At 39.2% G+C, this 17,479-nt stretch overlaps 1 protein-coding gene across 1 annotated transcript; it reads left to right on the top strand.

Moving 5' to 3' along the window:
- Positions 1-31: 31 nt before the first annotated feature.
- Positions 32-17,260, top strand: PSMD5 (proteasome 26S subunit, non-ATPase 5). The gene is made up of 10 exons (XM_072960020.1): positions 32-282; positions 5,491-5,635; positions 6,653-6,766; positions 7,192-7,320; positions 9,238-9,347; positions 10,951-11,093; positions 11,855-12,046; positions 13,489-13,598; positions 13,996-14,136; positions 16,514-17,260. The coding sequence occupies exons 1-10, from the start codon at positions 110-112 to the stop codon at positions 16,769-16,771; spliced, it is 1,515 nt and encodes a 504-aa protein (XP_072816121.1). The 5' UTR covers positions 32-109; the 3' UTR covers positions 16,772-17,260.
- Positions 17,261-17,479: the final 219 nt, after the last annotated feature.

Here is a 17,479-nt window from a genome sequence, read left to right as displayed (position 1 = left end):
GCTCGGGGAAGAGAGCCTGCGCCTGGCAGATCTCGCGAGGCTCGGAGAAGCGCGTCTGGAGCCGCGAGCTGAGCGGGCAGACAGGCGAGCCCCGGCGGGAGGGGACACAATGGCGGCCCAGGCGCTGATGCTGCTGAGGGAGGTCTCGCGGCTGGAAGCGCCGCTGGAGGAGCTCCGCGCTCTGCAGTCGGTGCTGCAGTCGGTGCCGCTCAGCGAGCTCCGCGAGCAAGCGGCGGAACTGCGCCTCGGCCCGCTTTTCTCCCTGCTCAACGAGAACCACCGGTGAGGGGACCCTGCGGCTTGAGCGGGGGCTAGTGACACCCCCAAGTATGAAGACGGGGCGGGGGGAGGGTGACAGGGGAGGCTTTTCCCAGTCGCGGTGAAGTTGAATATAGCCGAAATTTCAGAGAGGGAAGGATTCTGGGCTGAGAGGCAAGAGACGGGGTTCAAGTCCAGGCTCTGAGGTGTACCCCTGGGCGTCGTCTGGCCTCGCTGCCTTCACCCTTGAAACGGGAATTGGAGGAGGAAAGCAAGGTTGCCCATGTCCAGGGAGAAATCCACAATCATGTATCCAAGTCCTTGGCTTTTTTCCTCCTCTTAAGAAGGAGTACTATCCTGGCAATTTGGTAGGATGAATCAATGTTTTAAATTCACATACCTTTTGATCCAGTAAATCCTGTTGTAGAAATTTAACATGCAGGTTATGCACAAAATATATGCATACAGGAATAGTCATAAGAGAAGGTGACAGCAAAAAAGCAAACAAACAAAAACTGGAAACAACCTGATTATTAAAAGAGGATTTTTAAATTATGACACATGACTTTAATACTATGCAGCTGTTGGAAAAACTGATATAGATCTATATATGTGGACATAGAAGGATCTCTAATACACACTATTGAATGAAGAAGGAAAGTTGTAGGAGTTTATGATCCCATTGTGTGTAATTTTTAAAAAGGATTATAATCCTCCGAGACCCACATGAACACTGAAAATATCTGAAAGGTACAGTGGAAACTATTAGTATGGACATGGGACTTAGAATGGTAAGATGGCAACTTTTACTTTTCATTTTACGTACATCTGCAGTGTTTGATTAAAAGACACTTTGTCTTTGATCATTTGATAACTTAAGACTTTTAAAATGTTCATGATCCAGGAATTTAAAACTGACATTTCTTCTTGAAAAGATAATGAATCGCTAAATCAACACTGGATGACTTCAGAGGGCTTTCTTGGCTCTGACCTTCTAAGATTCCTCCCTTTTTCTTATGTGTTCTCCTTTCATTAATTCTGCAAGTTAACATTATTCAGGTCTGCCTATGAAATCTCTCTTATTTGTCCATTTTAATTCAGACTCTCGTGTTCTCCCCCTTGCTAGGTCTATTGCATTCGTCTGACTTCTCATTACCTCTAAGCTTCCTTTTCTAGTGTGTCCTTCCCACGTAGCAGCCACAGTGAACTTCTTAGGTCATTTGGGTCACATTTTTTCTATGATTTCCCATTGCCTCCAGGGTAAAATCATGACTTCTAAGTCTGGCATTTGGACCCTTATAGTATATTTCCATCCTACTTTTCCAGGCTCATCTTTTTCTCCACTCTGCACCTACATCATCTGCTCCAACTACCAAGTGGCACTATTTACTTTCCCTTGAGCATGACTTGGCATTTTCCTAACTTTGTCCATACCTGTCCTAACTGAATGCCCTCCCTCTCTCCAAACCTGTCTACCCTTTAAGGCCCAGGTGACATGCCATCCCCTCCAAAAAGTTTTTCTTGGTCACTCTGGTTGCTCAGATCTCCTGAAGAACATTATCATTACTTCTGTTGAAGATACTTGGCACTTCTGCACTATTCCTTTCTAGTTTGTAAGTTCTTTGAAGATAGGGGCCGTGTTTTCTCATCTCTGCATCCCTCCTAGGGTGCAGCACATAATACAATATATGACAAATAAAAGATTGAACTCATGAATTTTAGAGACCCCACCTAGTCCAACCGCTTTAAATACAGATGAAGAGACTTTCAGTGATCACACAGTAAGTTAACACCAGAGATGCAGTAGAAACTGAAATGAAGGGGAGTTTGAAGAATAAGGTCCATGGGAGAGGTGGTTTGCTGAATGAAGGAGCAGTGCACTAGGAAACAATTTTAATAGAAATTTAAAGACGGTAATTCAGAACTCAGTACGTAGTAGATACCAATGGCAATTTGTAGGAATAATTCTCTGGATAGTGGATTGGCAGTTTCTAGATATATTGCTGTTTTCCTGGTTAAAACACACTAATTGCTGTGTATTGGTTCAGGATCTTTTCTGATAGATGCAAATCTAGAATCTTCACCAGAATTTCGGTGAGGAAAAGTAAGTCCTGAGATTACTGCTTTACATCATGGAAGGCAAACAAAACTGATTGTATGTTATTAATTCTTCAGCTTCTTGGTACCAAAGGACCACGTGTTCACTGAAATCTGTGCACTGTACAGTTTAATCTACCATTGCTTTGGGGGAAAAAGAAAGACAGAAAAAAGCTTTGTTGAGATATCATTTACCTAAATAAAACAGCACCTAATAAAATACACAATTTGACAAGTTTTAACATGTATATTCCCATGAGACCATCAAGGTAGCAAAGATGTCTCAGCCCCAGAAGTCTCCTTGTGCCCTTCAGTGAATCCCTCTCTGCCTCAGCCAGGCAACCGCTGTTTTGCTTTCTATCCTGTAGATGGGTTTCCTCTTTTTTCTAAAAAGAGTTTTATGTAAGTGGTGTCATACAGTATATACTCTTTGGTTTGGTTCCTTTCATTCAGCATAATTATTTTAAGATTTATCCATGTGGTGTGAGTGAATATTTCATTCCTTTTTATTGCTGAGTTGTAGTCCATGGTATGGCTGTACCACAATTTATGAATCACCTGTTGATGAACATTTGAGTTGTCTCCATTTTGGGATATTACAGATAACCTTGCTGTGAACATTTGTGTACAGGTCTTTACATAGACATAGTCTTTCTTTCCTCTTTGAGTAAATACCCAGGAGTGGAATGGCTGGACCATATTGTAGGTGTGTGTTTAACTTTTAAGAAACTGCCAAACTGTTTTCCAAAGTGATCATATCATTTTACATTCCTACCAGCAGTGTATGAGAGTGGATTATAAGCTTAAGCATAAAACTTCCAGAAGAAAAGAGGAGGAAATTTTTTTGACCTTGGGTTAAACAAAGCTTTCTTTGATGTGACACCAAAAGAATGATATATAGAAGAACAAATTCATAAATTGGACTTCATCAAAATTCTGCTCTTCAGAGGTCACAGTTAAGAGAATAAAAAGGCAAGTCACAAATGGAGAAAAATCTTTGCAAAGAATATTTCTGATAAAGAACTTGTATTCGGAATATATAAAGAATTCTCAAAACTTAATAACAAGAACCCAATTTTAAAATGGGAGAAGTATTTGAACAAGATGTGTGGATTGCAAATAAGCAAATGAAAAAATAACATGATTAGTCATTAGGGAAAAGTAAATTAAAATCACATTGATATCCTACTACACACCTACTAGAATGCCTAAAACAGAAAGACACTGAAGTGACCCGTGTCCATCAGTGGATGAATGAGTAAACAAAACGTGGTGTATACACACATACACACAATGGAAGAATTTTCAACTTTAAAAAGGAAAGGAATTCTGACACATGCTATACATGGATGAACTTTAAAGACATTATATTGAGTGAAGTAAATCAGACATATAAAGACTGTATTGTATGATCCCACTTATATGAGGTACCTAGAGTAGTCAGATTCGTAAAGATGAAGAGAGAATGGTTGTCACCAGGAGCTGAGGGGGAGGGGACAATGAGGGGTTAGTTTCAGTTTGGGAGGATGAAAAAGGTCTGGAGATGGATGGTGGTGGTGATGGTCACATAATAATATGACTGTACTTAATTCCACAGAACTGTACATTGAAAAATGGTTAAAGTGGTAAATTTTATGGTATATACAACTGTATTTCTTTTAAAAAAAAGAAAAAAACCTGTACCCTTTAGCATTCACTCCCCATTCCCTGTTTCATCCCCTTCCCCAGCAACCAGGAATCTGCTTTCTGTCTCTATGAACTTGTCTGTTCTGGAAATTTCTCATAAATAGAATCATCACATCAAAAGGAAGCCTTTTGTGTCTGGCTTCTTTCGCTTAGCATCATATTTTCAAGGTTCATTCATGTTGCAGCATGTATCAGCACTTCATTCCTTTTCCGTGTTCATTCATGTTGCAGCATGTATCAGCACTTCATTCCTTTTCCGTGTTTGAATAATATTCCATTATGTGGCTATATCACATTTATGCATTCATTAATTGATGAACATTTGGATTGTTTCCATTTGTGTGCAGATATTTGTGTGGACATATGTTTTCAATTATCTTGGGTATAAAAACATTCTTAATTGCTCCCTTAGGCTTGATTGTGCAAAAGTGCAGTCCTTAAGTTAAAAGGATATGTTCTTTTTCAAGGCTTTTGCTATGTATCGCTTAATCACCTTTTAGAAAGACACCAGTTTAATTATATACTCCTGTTAGCAGTATAAGTGCCCATTTGTACTGCCTATTAAGAGACAAGGAAGTTACTCATGAAACACCTTCTTTATCTGCATCTGGTGGTCATCAAGTTCTGCTTAATTTACCTTCTTAATAGTTCTTGAATCTTTTCCCTCTTCTCCATTCCCACTGCTGCTTCCTTGTCTTGTTCCTTCATCACTTCTCACCATCAGCTACACTACCTTCTAACTGAAAATCCTTTCTCTAACACTGTTGCAGAGTGATCTCATCATATTACTTCTCTGCTTTAAAATCACTTCATGGCTTGCCATTGCCTTTTGGAAAAAGGCTAAATTCCATAGCAGGATGTAAAAGACCTATCAGAATCTAGCTTCTGTGCATCTTTCCAGTTTCATTTCCTGTCATTCATCTTTCTCCCCACTTCTCTCCCACCCCATCATACCAAGCAACTTGTGGTTCCTGGAATGCATAACACTATCTCATTCCTCTGTGTCTTTCGTATGCTACTGACCCCTCTACCTGAAACACCTTTCTTCTCTTAGATAATTCCCACTTTTTCTTAAAGTTTAGCTCAGGTGTTACCCCTCTAGAAGGGCTTCCCTGAACCCTGTGTTCTTTTCTGAGTTCCCATAGCTTCCAGCTCTAACCTACAGCATTTATCTACTTGGATTATAGTTGCCTTTCTATTTTTCTGTGTCTTCCATTAAACTGAGCTCCTTGAGATTAGAGAATATAGCTTAATCTTCTTTATAGCCCCAGCACAGGCATGGCACATAATAGGTACTTAGTAGATGTTGAATAAATTAGTAGAAGCTGGTGTTTCGTAGGGACATTTGTGTGGAGGAGCCCCTTAGTGAGCAAGATGCCAGGTATTATTAGGTTGTTACTTCCTACCTGGTGGGACATGAACTCATGCGATCTATGGTGTCTCCTTTAGGGAACAGACTACTTTGTGTGTATCCATCCTGGAGAGGTTGCTCCAAGCTTTGGAGCCAGTTCACATGGCCCGGAACCTCAGGAGTGACCTGCAGAGGGGACTGACTCATCCCAATGATTCTGTAAAAATCCTCACTCTGTCCCAGGTATGAAATCATACAAGCACATAATAAGGGAACTGACATTTAGTGGCCACCTGCCCTGGGCCAGGCTCTGTGCTGGGTGCCAGACACAGAGGGGTGAAGAAAGCATGTGCTCTCTCAGTCCCTAGGGAGTGTCTGGTCTATTCTAGTGTATGCAGCTAACTATAACCAGGGGGATAGAAGCTGAAGAGGAGGTTGCACCCGGTACCATCTGAATCAATCATTCATTCATCAAATACTGAGTTCCTTATTCCTGGCATTGTACCGTGTGTTGTTAGAGCTACCAAGTTAAAGAAAGCCTGCTTCTTTCCTTCAAGGAGCCCTGAGTCTAGAGGAAAAGATCGCTATGTTAAGTCTTGATCTAGTGGCATGAATGAGATACTGCTGTAAAGGTCACTCTGCCAACAAATTAAGACAATAACTCTTACCACCCTGGAAACCAACATGCTACTATTTTGGGTGAAGAACTGCTGCTGAGGTGAAGTGACAGAAGCTGAGCGGTTAGTTATCCAGTAGATGTTCAACTGCTATTTTTCCTTTTCACCTCTGAGGTGTTTATTCAAAAACAGGGGAAATTATCTATCTATTCACTGACCATTTATGTGCAGAACTGTAGGTAGGACGTTCTTTACCTAGATAGTCATATTTAATCTTTATTACTAACCTACAGTTAAGTGTCGTATTCCCACACTACAGACAAGAAATTAGGCTCAAAGAAGTTATTTAACTCACCCAAGATCAACACAACTGAAAATTGATCGAACTAGGATTTGTATTGTTGTCATTCACTGAAGGATCACAACTGTTTACCCGCCATCTTTTTTTTTCTTCCCTTTCAAAGATGCGACTATACCATCTGTGTGTTTGACTTTAATGAATTCAGGTCTTTTGGAATTTTTAATGACTTATAGCTGTAATCAGTAACTCCTAAAATGACTGCACACTAAGGAAATTTGACCATCGTTTGTTCTCATGTAGCCCTGCCTTGGAAGAGTATTTCTGATTGTTTTCTCCTTTCAGGTTGGAAGAATTGTTGAAAATTCTGATGCTGTTACTGAGATTCTAAATAATGCTGAATTACTAAAACAAATCGTTTATTGTATTGGTGGAGAGAATCTATCTGTAGCTAAAGCGGTGAGTTGGTTACAACCATCAGCCTAAACACGCAGACAGCAGTGTCCTAAAAGACAGAGAAAGGCCTTCGGGATTGAGAGGTGAAGGTTTAGAAAGAATGATTTGTGTAATTGAATATGCAACCTCATGTGGGTGGTACTGATTAAATAAATGGTGTCAAATAAGTACTGTTAACCCCTTCTATTTCCTAGACTGCACGTACCTAAATTATCCATCGGGATTTACATTGATCAGGTTGCTTGATTAGAAGGTTTTTCTATTTTCTGTTGAGAATCTTTTCCAATTATAAATAATAATAGCTAAAATGTTGTGAATGCTCATTAGATAAGATGCACTCCATACACTGAATTTCACATTAGTCTTAGGAAGTAGAAAATACAATTGTGTATTTTTATGGCTTACGAGATACTTTCTTTCCTTATAAGGCCATTAAATCCCTGTCAAGAATATCACTGACCCAAGCTGGCCTGGAGGCTTTATTTGAAAGTAATCTGCTGGATGATTTGAAAAATGTAATGAAAACAAATGACATTGTTCGATACAGGGTGTATGAGGTAAGACTGGAAGCGTACTTTCTGGTGCCTGCAATTCAGAATGCAGTAAGGCTTACGGTGGAAGGCAAGATGGTTCATTTAGCATTTATTTATTGAGTATATAGTCTTGTGTTAGGCCCTATACTGGGTGCTTGGGATGTAGGGATGAACTCCCAGCCTAGTGTATGAAACGATCATAAAAAATATTTACACTGCACTCTCAGTACTGTGATAGAGGATATACCATTGAAACTAGACTTTGAAAAATTTAGTTGTAGTAGTGGTAATGAGAAGCAGCTTTGAACTGAGCAGTGCTAAATCCTCACATGTACTGTCTTCAGTTCTCACAGTAAACCCTGTACTTCATTATCATTAATGAGTCTCGCTATTGATGGAGTCATTGACCCAAGGCCACACAGTTAATAGGCTCCATATTCAAAATGAAACCCTCCACAGTCCAGTCCCCTCTTCAGGACACTTGCTTACTTTGCATGTCTTAACATTGCACTGCTTTGGTTTTCCTTCTGCTGCTCTGGCTGTTTCTTCTTGGTCTCCCGGCTCCTTAGCCTCTGTTGAACTTTTAATTGTTTATTCCGAAGCAGTTGTGTTCATCCTGTGACTTCAGTTCCCACCTGCAATGGTGATGACTCTCACGTGTAAACCTCCAAGCCAGACCTCTCTACTGAGCTCAGACCTTCACGTAAACTGCTTTCTTACTCCCTCTCCCTTGGACATATTCTAGTTCATTCATGTTCATGTTCAAACCAAACACCTGATCTTCTCCACCTGCCTCCTCTCCCTAAAGAAAAACAGCAGCAACAAACTGGCCTGTCTTGCAGCCCATGTGGCTGGTTATTAGACCTCCAGCTCACTTTCTTTTTTTTTTTTAAACATTATTTATTTATTTATCATTTTGCAATGTTGTGTCAAATTCCAACGTAGAGCACAATTTTTCAGTTATACATGAACATGCATATATTCATTGTCACATTTTTTTTCTCTGTGAGCTGCCATAAGATCTTGTATATATTTCCCTGTGCTATACAGTATAATCTTGTTTATCTATTCTACAATTTTGAAATCCCAGTCTATCCCTTCCCACCCCCCACCCCCTTGGGAGCCACAAGTTTGTATTCTATGTCTATGAGTCTATTTCTGTTTTGTATTTATGCTTTGTTTGTTTGTTTGTTTTTTAGATTCCACATATGAGCTATCTCATATGGTATTTTTCTTTCTCTTTCTGGCTTGCTTCACTTAGAATAACATTCTCCAGGAGCATCCACAGCTTAAACTTTCTGTGAGGCTGTGTTCTTCCTGCCACGTATCCATTCAGTCATCACATTGTGGCAATTTTACTTAAACCCATGCATTTCTTCTCTTTGATATAGCCACCATCACCCTAGTCTAAGCTACCAGTATCCCTCCCCTGGAGTACTATATTTGCATCCAAACTGGTCTGCTCTCTTCCATTCTTGTCACCACTAGTCTGTCATCACATACACCCACAATGATTTTTTAAAAATCAAAATCTGATTCTGTTGTTCCTCTGCTTAAAATCCTCGGTGTCCTGTATTGTTCAGTAAGCCCTCAGAACATACTTGTTGAATCAGTGTGAATGAGTGAATGGCTGACTGATGGAATACGTGCTTGAATGAATGAATGAATGATTTTGACAGTCTATTTGTTTTTGCTGATTTGAGCTTTTGTCCTGATTGATGATTTTTTTTTAAGTGCAGATACACCCAAATATAATGGAGCGTTTCTGTGCCAAGTTTCTTAAGTGTTCAGTAAAGTTTTCTTACTTGTGGAGACAAATAGTGGACTTTTAAAAATTCAATTATATAAAGTACCTAGTCCTGCATTTAACTTAAAATGACAATCTAACAAGTTTGGAGCTGTTTTGACCTTTCTGCTTTTTCTGTTCTTTTTTTCTTTCAGCTAATTGTGGAGATTTCTTCTGTGTCCCCAGAATCTTTAAACTACTGTACCACCAGTGGATTGGTAACCCAGCTCCTTAAGGAACTGACTGGTGAGGATGTGCTTGTCAGGTACGTTGGCTGAGAGAGTTTAGAGCAAAATGTCCTCTTTTGGAGGGCCAGGTGACAACCTTGGGGCTTAGTGTGGTCTTCCCGAGTAGAGCCTGTGCTTAGGTTGCAGTCTCGTGACCAGATGTCCTGAAGACGGGGCCTTTAGAAAACTGTTCAAGGTACATGCAGCATGCTGGAACTTAGCAAAGTCTTGCATGACAGTTCAGCTACTTTTGAATAACTGTGTTCCCTGTCCTTAGGCATGTGTGCTCTTTACAGAGTTGCCAATCACATGGCAACTGCCATTTTGTATTACTTAACAGGTTAACGTACACATTTTTTGTGTTGTTAAATAATAGCACTATGGCATGACGGAAAAACGTGGACTTCTGAAAATGGTTCAGACTTGGGCTTGCATGCTTCTCTGCCACTTATTAGCTGTTTGACCTTAGAGAAATTCTTCTGACCTTTCTGCACCTGAGTTTCCTCATCTCCTAACTGGAACACTGACAACCCTGTAAAGAAGATCATGTGAGGAGTAAATGAATTGACCATGGAGACCAATACAATGGCTGACATAGGTTCTCAAAGAAATGTTAATTCCAGTCTCTCTACTCCCAGCCCCACCTTACTCCCTAAGTCCCCTTTAACATTTGCCAAATGTTTCCTTGTGGATATTCCACAATTTACTGACACTTCCTCACTGTTGAGCACTTGGTTTGCTTCAAGTATTTTGCAGTTATAATAGCACTATAATTACCTTTGTGTACAAATTTTGTTTTCTTTATTTTAAATGATTTTCCATTTATCCTGTCTTCTTTAAATGACTGAATTTGTTAGACTCACAAGCATAAACCAGTAACCAGTTACACTGTTTTAAAGCATTTGAGTTACATTGTTTCAAAGCATTCCTAATAAGGAAATTATTTTGTTAAATTTCTTTAGCTTTGTATCAGATTTTGCAACATAGGAAAAAACCTTGCAAAATACTCAGCTAAGTTACCTTAGGATCAACTGTAGAAATACTTTATTTAGTTAATTGAGGAAATTCGGCCATGGTTAGGTGTTAGATGATGCCAAAGATTATTATTATTTTTAATATGTGGTAAAGACATTGTAATTGTGTGAGAAAATATGTTTTTTAGAGATGCATGCTGAAGCATGGAGAGGTAAATGGCAAGATCATTAGACTTTGCTTTAACATAATTCAGCAAAAAATGGAGAAAAAAAGTTGAAATAAATAAAGCAAAATCTTGATAACTATACAATCAGGATTACTGTACAGTCATGGGTACATGAGAGCTTACTGTATTGTTCTCTTTTGTGTAAGTTTGACACTTCAAAATAAAACAAAGGTTTAAAAACTTTTAGGAAGTAGCTATGTGATAGTGGAAACAATAGTGGGCCTCAAGTCAGAGGTCGTGATTTAAGTCTTAACTCTCCCTTGTAAAAACAATGTGATTCTGGACAAGTCACTGCAATTTTCTCATCTTCGTGTCCTCATCTGAAAAGTAGAGCTGGGATCATTGACCTTTCACATTTAGTGGGAAGAATTATATGCAGTAATCTGTATGAAAGCAATTTATAAGCTATGCTAATCATATGCAAAATCTTGGCATTTCAGAGCTACCTGTATAGAGATGGTGACGTCACTGGCATGTACTCATCATGGACGACAGTACCTTGCTCAGGAAGGAGTAATTGATCAGATTTCTAACATAATTGTGGGGGCCGATTCAGACCCTTTCTCTAGCTTCTATTTGCCAGGTAAGAAACACTGGTGCTTGTGGAAATAATGGTATGTGTTTTGTTTCTGAGTTACCTCTGACCAGGAAGGCTGGGGCTGTTTTCTCTGGAGCTGATCCCCTTGGGATGATGCCCATAGCCCCTTAATGAAGTGGGATCAATTGCTCTGGGAGCCACGCAGTCTTGATTCTGATTTTTTTTGGAAATATTACTGTTTAGAGCATTAGGATGTTTCCCTTGAACCTCAGCCAAAGGAAACATAAATAAAACTACGAGTGATGACATTTATAGTATGTTTCACAGATTCAGCAGATCTCTGAGTTGGAATCTTTATCTAATACAGAATTACTCTGTTCTAGGACATGGCTGATTACTTTTTCTTGAGTACTTGCAGAAATTGGAGGTTAATGCTTTCCTTAGGTAGCTTCGTTTATTTCATTGATGAGCATCTCTGTTTAAGAAATATCTTCCTGATAGTGACTCCAGACTTTCCTTCCTGTAATGTGTATAGACCAGTCCGTGCTCTTCTCCCTCTTGCACATGACAGTGCTTCAGTCCTTGGACCCAGCTCCACTGACACCCTGGGGTTTCTCTTCCCTCAGGAGCACATATCACAGGTCCTTCAGTGTCTCCTTATGGTCTGTCTGATTTCCAGGCAAAACAGTACCATAACCTTTCTCCTCTCTCTGGCCTGTAGTTTATTGCTATCCCATGAAAACCTAGGGCCCACAATTTATGCTGTCTTTTCCTCTACTAAAATACATTGTTGTCAATATCTTCAGGATTTGTGAAGTTTTTTGGAAACCTGGCTATCATGGATAGTCCTCAACAGGTCTGTGAACGTTACCCTGTTTTTGTGGAAAAAGTCTTTGAAATGATGGAAAGTCAGGACCCCACCATGATTGGTGTAGCAGTGGACACGATTGGAATTCTGGGATCCAATGTTGAAGGAAAACAGGTTTTACAGAAAACAGGTTGGTATGATTTGTTTTGGCTTTCCTTAAGGATATCTTAATTTTTGATAAAGATTCGTTATGTAAGTTCATTTGCTGGTGTGTTAGCTGCATTACAGATGACAGTCTTTTTACCATGACCTTGGACTATCCCTAAAAAGTCTCATAGTTACTACTGAATTTTTTTTTTAAACTTGGCTGGACCAAACATTCTTTCCTCTTTCTGTCTTCCTTAAATAGTATTCATGGTACAAAGACCATAGTCTGGAGTCAGAAAGACCTAGATTCTTGTCCCAATTCTAACACTGACTTAGCTCTCTGGACTTCACTTACTCATGTCACAACTTTAGGCCTCATTTTCCTCATTTTTTTTTAATGAAAAGAGTATAATAGCTACTTCTCAGAGTTGTGTAAATATTTAATGAAAAAGATACATTTGTTTTATATTTGTAATGTCGAGAAAGGAACAGAAATAAAAATCTGTTATAAAATTTTATGTCAGGAGTGATCCTTGTATGGCACATCCATGATTATCTTGCATATATTATAAATTCTGCACACAAAAAATAATGTACAGCACTGTTAAAGCCCTTGTGAAGTGTATGTTGGAAATTGATATGCTGTTGTGTATCACAACTAATACCCATGTCATGTGTACTCTTCTAAGTGCATGTGCCTTTAACATATAAACCGTTCGCAGTCCTGCAGAGAACATATACCATTGTCATTCTTACTTTACAGACAAGGTAGCTGAAACTTAGAGAAGTTAAAATAATTTTTCTAAAATCATTCAGACTGTGGGGCAGCTGCTACTCAAATCTAGGTCCTTTGATTCCAGGTCCTCTGCACTTTGACTTACATATGCTGTGTTGCGTGGGAATGCGTTTTAGGCCTGTCACTTGGTCTCTGACTACGTGTTTAGTTCTATGTTGGTTTAGGTTGGGAGCAGTCATAATATATGAAATCCTACTTTAAAAAACTCATTGTTCGATCAATAGCCATTGGAATGGCTATTATTTTTTTTTAAAAAAGCAGCAAATAACGTGTGTTGACAAGAATGTGAGAAATTGGAACCCTTGTGAATGTCTGAGGGGAATGCAAAACGGCACAGCTGCTGTGAAAATATGGTGATTCCTCAAAAAATTAACGTAGAATTACCATATGATCTAGCATTTCCACTTCTAGGTGGAATTCCAATTCCATGTGGCACCTCGAGTAGTCAAATTCCTGGAGACCGAAAGCAGAATAGTGGTCACCAGAGGGCTTGTGGGGGAGGGGGAGAAGGGGCTTGTTAGTTATTGAGTAGTTTCAGTTTGAGATGATAAAAAAAAGTTCTGCAGATAGATGGTGGTGATGGTTGCATAACAATGTAAATGTACTGAGCCGTATGCTTAAAGATGGTTAACATGGTACATTTTATGTGTGCTTTACCACAAAAAAGTATATCTTGTTACCCTTCAAAGGAACTCGCTTTGAACGCTTGCTCATGAGAATGGGATATCAAGCAAAGAATGCCTCAACAGAGCTCAAAATTAGGTGTTTGGATGCAATTTCATCTCTTTTTTATTTACCGGTAAGTAGACTGGGAAATTAATGGAGGACAGTGGGATATTTGGGGGAGAATAAATCTGTGTGAATCAACATAATTCTGGTTGACTTACATAAATGTTGACCAAATAAATGCCATCTTTCTCAGTCTTAGTGAAAGAAGAGAACCCTCATTATATGACTAGTAACATTTTTTAAGTTAAAGTGAAATCATGGAGTATGAGAATTAGAAGGGATCCTAGAGATTGCTCAGTCAACCCTATCAAAAGCAAAACAAAACAAAACAAAACTGAGGCAATTTGGGTCGTGTTTGGGGAAGAGTGCTCCAGACTTGGCCCACAGCCAGTTAGTGACAGCGTGTGCTCAGAACCCAGGTTTCCTGACTTCCTAATGTCTTGAGATTTTCCTTTTCTGTCCTCTAGCCTGAGCAGCAGACTGATGACCTCCTTAGGATGGCAGAATCCTGGTTTTCTTCTTTATCTCGGGACCCGCTGGAGCTCTTCCGTGGCATCAGCAATCAACCGTTCCCTGAACTACACTGTGCTGCCCTGAAAGTGTTCACGGTAGGCATCCTCTTCTTTCCCATGGGCCCTTCTGGGACTGTCAGTTCCACGTGCCTTGGAGATACCCTGGGGATACACAAGTGTGTAGTGAGTTTCTGCCCTCACTGTTAGTGTAGACTAATGAGGGAGACAAACGTGTAAACGGATTGTTTCAGTGAAAGGTATTAGGTGCTGTGGCAAGTATTTGAACAGGGTGCTATGGGATCACAGAATTAATTCCAGATTCCTTATCTGCCATCAAGCAAATCCCTTACTGACCTAGCCCTAGTCTTCTTCCTGAGCCGCCTTAGTTCCTGCCATTCCCTTCTGGCACTCAGTGCTCTACAGATACCAAACTGCTTGTTTCATATCTCTGGGCCCTCGTGTACTCTCTGCACTCAGCACTCTTCCCTGACTTTGCCTGTTAACTTCTTGTTCATTCTTCAAGGACCAGCTCAGATGTCTCTTCAGCGAGCTTTGCCCAAACCCACAAGTCTGAGTTAAGCAGTGTCGGCTCTCATACTTTGCATTTATTCATTCATTCAGCAAGTATTTGTTGAGTTTCTTTTCTTTGCTAGGTTCTGGGGATACAAGAGTGAACAAAATATACAGACTTTCCTTTCATATAGCTCACTGTCTATTGAGGGACCCAGGCAGAAATTATTATGTAGTTAATTGTATAATTATAGTTGTGGTAAGGATTATACCTCTGTGTTCTGTTTATTACACTTCATTGAAAATGTTTATTTATTGACCTATTAACAAAATTTATTGAGAGTAGAAACCATATCTGATTTAACTTTTTAGCCTCAGCACTTACTGTGGTTCCCTGGGCTTGTGGAAATGTAGTGATCACTTTAGTAATCCTAGTAATGGGGTCTTAGGCAGCGTGCTTGGCCTACAGGGCGGGGGAGCAAGGAGAGGAGATGACGAGAAGGAAGGCTTCCTGCAGAATGTAATTCATGATCTGGGTTTTGAAGGATACAGTACACCTATCAACTTCAGGAATGGTGTGTTGTAGACTGTTTCACCCCTGTCAGTAGTCCCTGTGATGGTCATTTTGGCTCCTGCATGGGTAGTCTCATTGTCACTGGGTTTTTCCCCCTCCACTATTCTACGGTATGCTCCACTTAGGCAGGCATAGTTGTAGAGATAATTTTTTGATCTACTGGTTGGGATGACTTTTTATTTCAGCCCACCCCTCACCCTCAACTACTGTTAAGTAGGCTGATGTTTCTCAAACTGTAAGAGCTTGTTAGAACGTAGATTGTGATTCAGTGGTTCTGGGATAAAGCCCGAGATCTTGAATTTCTGACAAGTTCCCAGTCGATGCTAACGGGCTGCAGAGCACATTTTGAGAGGAAGAGACTAGACTGTCAACTTGATTGTTCCTTGTTCTTCACTGAAATGTAGTAGTGGGGTTTTAAACAAACCTTATAAAAGTTGCTTATTCATTTTTAAATTTGGAAAAGATTGAGAAGTAGAAATGTTTTAAATCACAGAGTCATACCTCTTTGGTGTATCTCCTTTTAGTGTTGGTGTTCGTGTTCATGTTGCTGTTTATTTATTTATTATTTATTGGTGAAATATTTCAAACATACAGCCATACCTTTCTACCTCTACCCAATCCCGTTTCTCTTTCTCTAGATGTGATCACTGTCATGAATTCAGGGTTTATAAGGGCAGGCGTGACTTTATACTTTTACTGTGTGCGCATATCCTTAAATTACAGTATTTTACATATTCTTAAGCTTTGTCGATGGAATCATGCTGTTCACATCATTCTGCAACTTGCTTCTTCTCTTTAATGTTGTTTTTAAGATTTGGCTGTAGTAAAAGAGGCAATTAGAAAGTCATTAATATTTCATTGAATAGCCACAGCGTGTCACTCTCCAGTAAATGAAAATTTAGATCGTATCTCTTACAAATGATGGTACAATGAACAGTCTCGAAACTGTCCTCATGCACATGTATGAGAGCTTCTTTAGGGTAGCCTTTTGTTCTCTAGTCTTTGTTTTTATTTTTCTGTTGTTGTGATTATTTATGTATATAATTTGGATCTATTTTTTTCATATAACCTATTCTTTATAAACATTATTCTTAATGTTTATTTAATTTTTTATTGCTGTAAACCATAATTTATTTACCCACCTTTGCACTGTTAGGGTTGTGTATTGTACCTCTCACACTGCGACGAGCATCTTTGTATATAAAGGTTTTTTTTAATACTTTGATTATTTTCTTAAGTTAGAGTTCAGGAGGGAATTACTTAGGCAAAAAGTAACATTTTTTTAAGGTTCATGTTGCCAGATTTCCTTCTAAGGTTTGTGCCATCTCATTAACAAACTTAACCTCTTAAGGCTCAGAGGAATTGTGTTCTTTCTGCTTTCCATTTCAGGCCATTGCAAACCAACCCTGGGCTCAGAAACTTATGTTTCACAGTCCAGGTTTCGTAGAATATGTGATGGACCGGTCCGTAGAGCATGACAAAGCTTCAAAGGATGCCAAATATGAACTGGTGAAAGCACTTGCCAATTCTAAGACAATTGCAGAAATCTTTGGGAACCCAAATTATTTGAGGCTCAGAACTTACCTGAGTGAAGGTCCATACTACGTGAAACCTATTTCCACGACAGCAGTGGAAGGAGCTGAATGATTTTTTGTAGAGTCTTCACCACTTATTGACCAAAATTTTTCCTGAGTCATCTGACTCTGTATTTTACAAAACAGAGACTTCCCTCCCACCAGAGTTATCATGGAGTATCTAATGGAAGTTTATCACTGACACTGGTTATGTTTCTACACTGAAATACAGTGTCAAGCCAGGAAAGCAGGCACACTTGGTCATTGATCCAGATATTCTTCAGACTCCTTTGACTGCCTTAATCTTTGCAAGAAAATGGGTTTTGTTCTCCTCCCAGAAAGTTTTTGTGGACTTCTCACTGTCTTATTTTAAAACCCACTTCAACTTAAATGGAACTAAATTGTTTCTGAATTCTCTTTATCACCTTTTTTTTTTCTTTTGGTCCTTTCCCCACTTCTGATTCCACTTTCACAGTCTTGGATATAAATATTCTTTGTAAAACAAATATATGCAATCTTAAAATTATGTTCCCTGTGCTAAGAATAAATACTTTTAATAAGATCTCTTGATTTTTTTTTGTTATTATTATTCCTTTGAAAAATAGATAATAAATCTTTTTAAAGTGTCTCTAGTGTTCACTGATAGTTTGTTTTTGTTTTGTTTTGTTTTGTTTTGTTTTGCTGTTGCTCAGTGCATTTAACTGTGTTGTGGTTTGGGGTAGGGAGACGTGATAACATGCTAAACCAGAAAGGTCCCCAAACTGTCATTTTATTTATTAGT

This window comes from Vicugna pacos, chromosome 4, assembly GCF_048564905.1.
Source record: "Vicugna pacos chromosome 4, VicPac4, whole genome shotgun sequence".
In the NCBI taxonomy this organism is placed as follows: Eukaryota; Metazoa; Chordata; class Mammalia; order Artiodactyla; family Camelidae; genus Vicugna; species Vicugna pacos.
Note: the sequence above shows the minus strand (reverse complement) of the source record. Positions and strands in the feature narration are given on the sequence as shown.

Excerpts from the sequence above, each read along its gene's own strand:
- PSMD5 (XM_072960020.1), top strand. The coding sequence starts at position 110 with ATGGCGGCCCAGGCGCTGATGCTGCTGAGGGAGGTCTCGCGGCTGGAA. Across the intron at positions 5,636-6,652 it reads AAATCCTCACTCTGTCCCAG|GTTGGAAGAATTGTTGAAAA; the intron begins GTATGAAATCAT and ends TTCTCCTTTCAG. Across the intron at positions 14,137-16,513 it reads CTGCCCTGAAAGTGTTCACG|GCCATTGCAAACCAACCCTG; the intron begins GTAGGCATCCTC and ends TTTCCATTTCAG.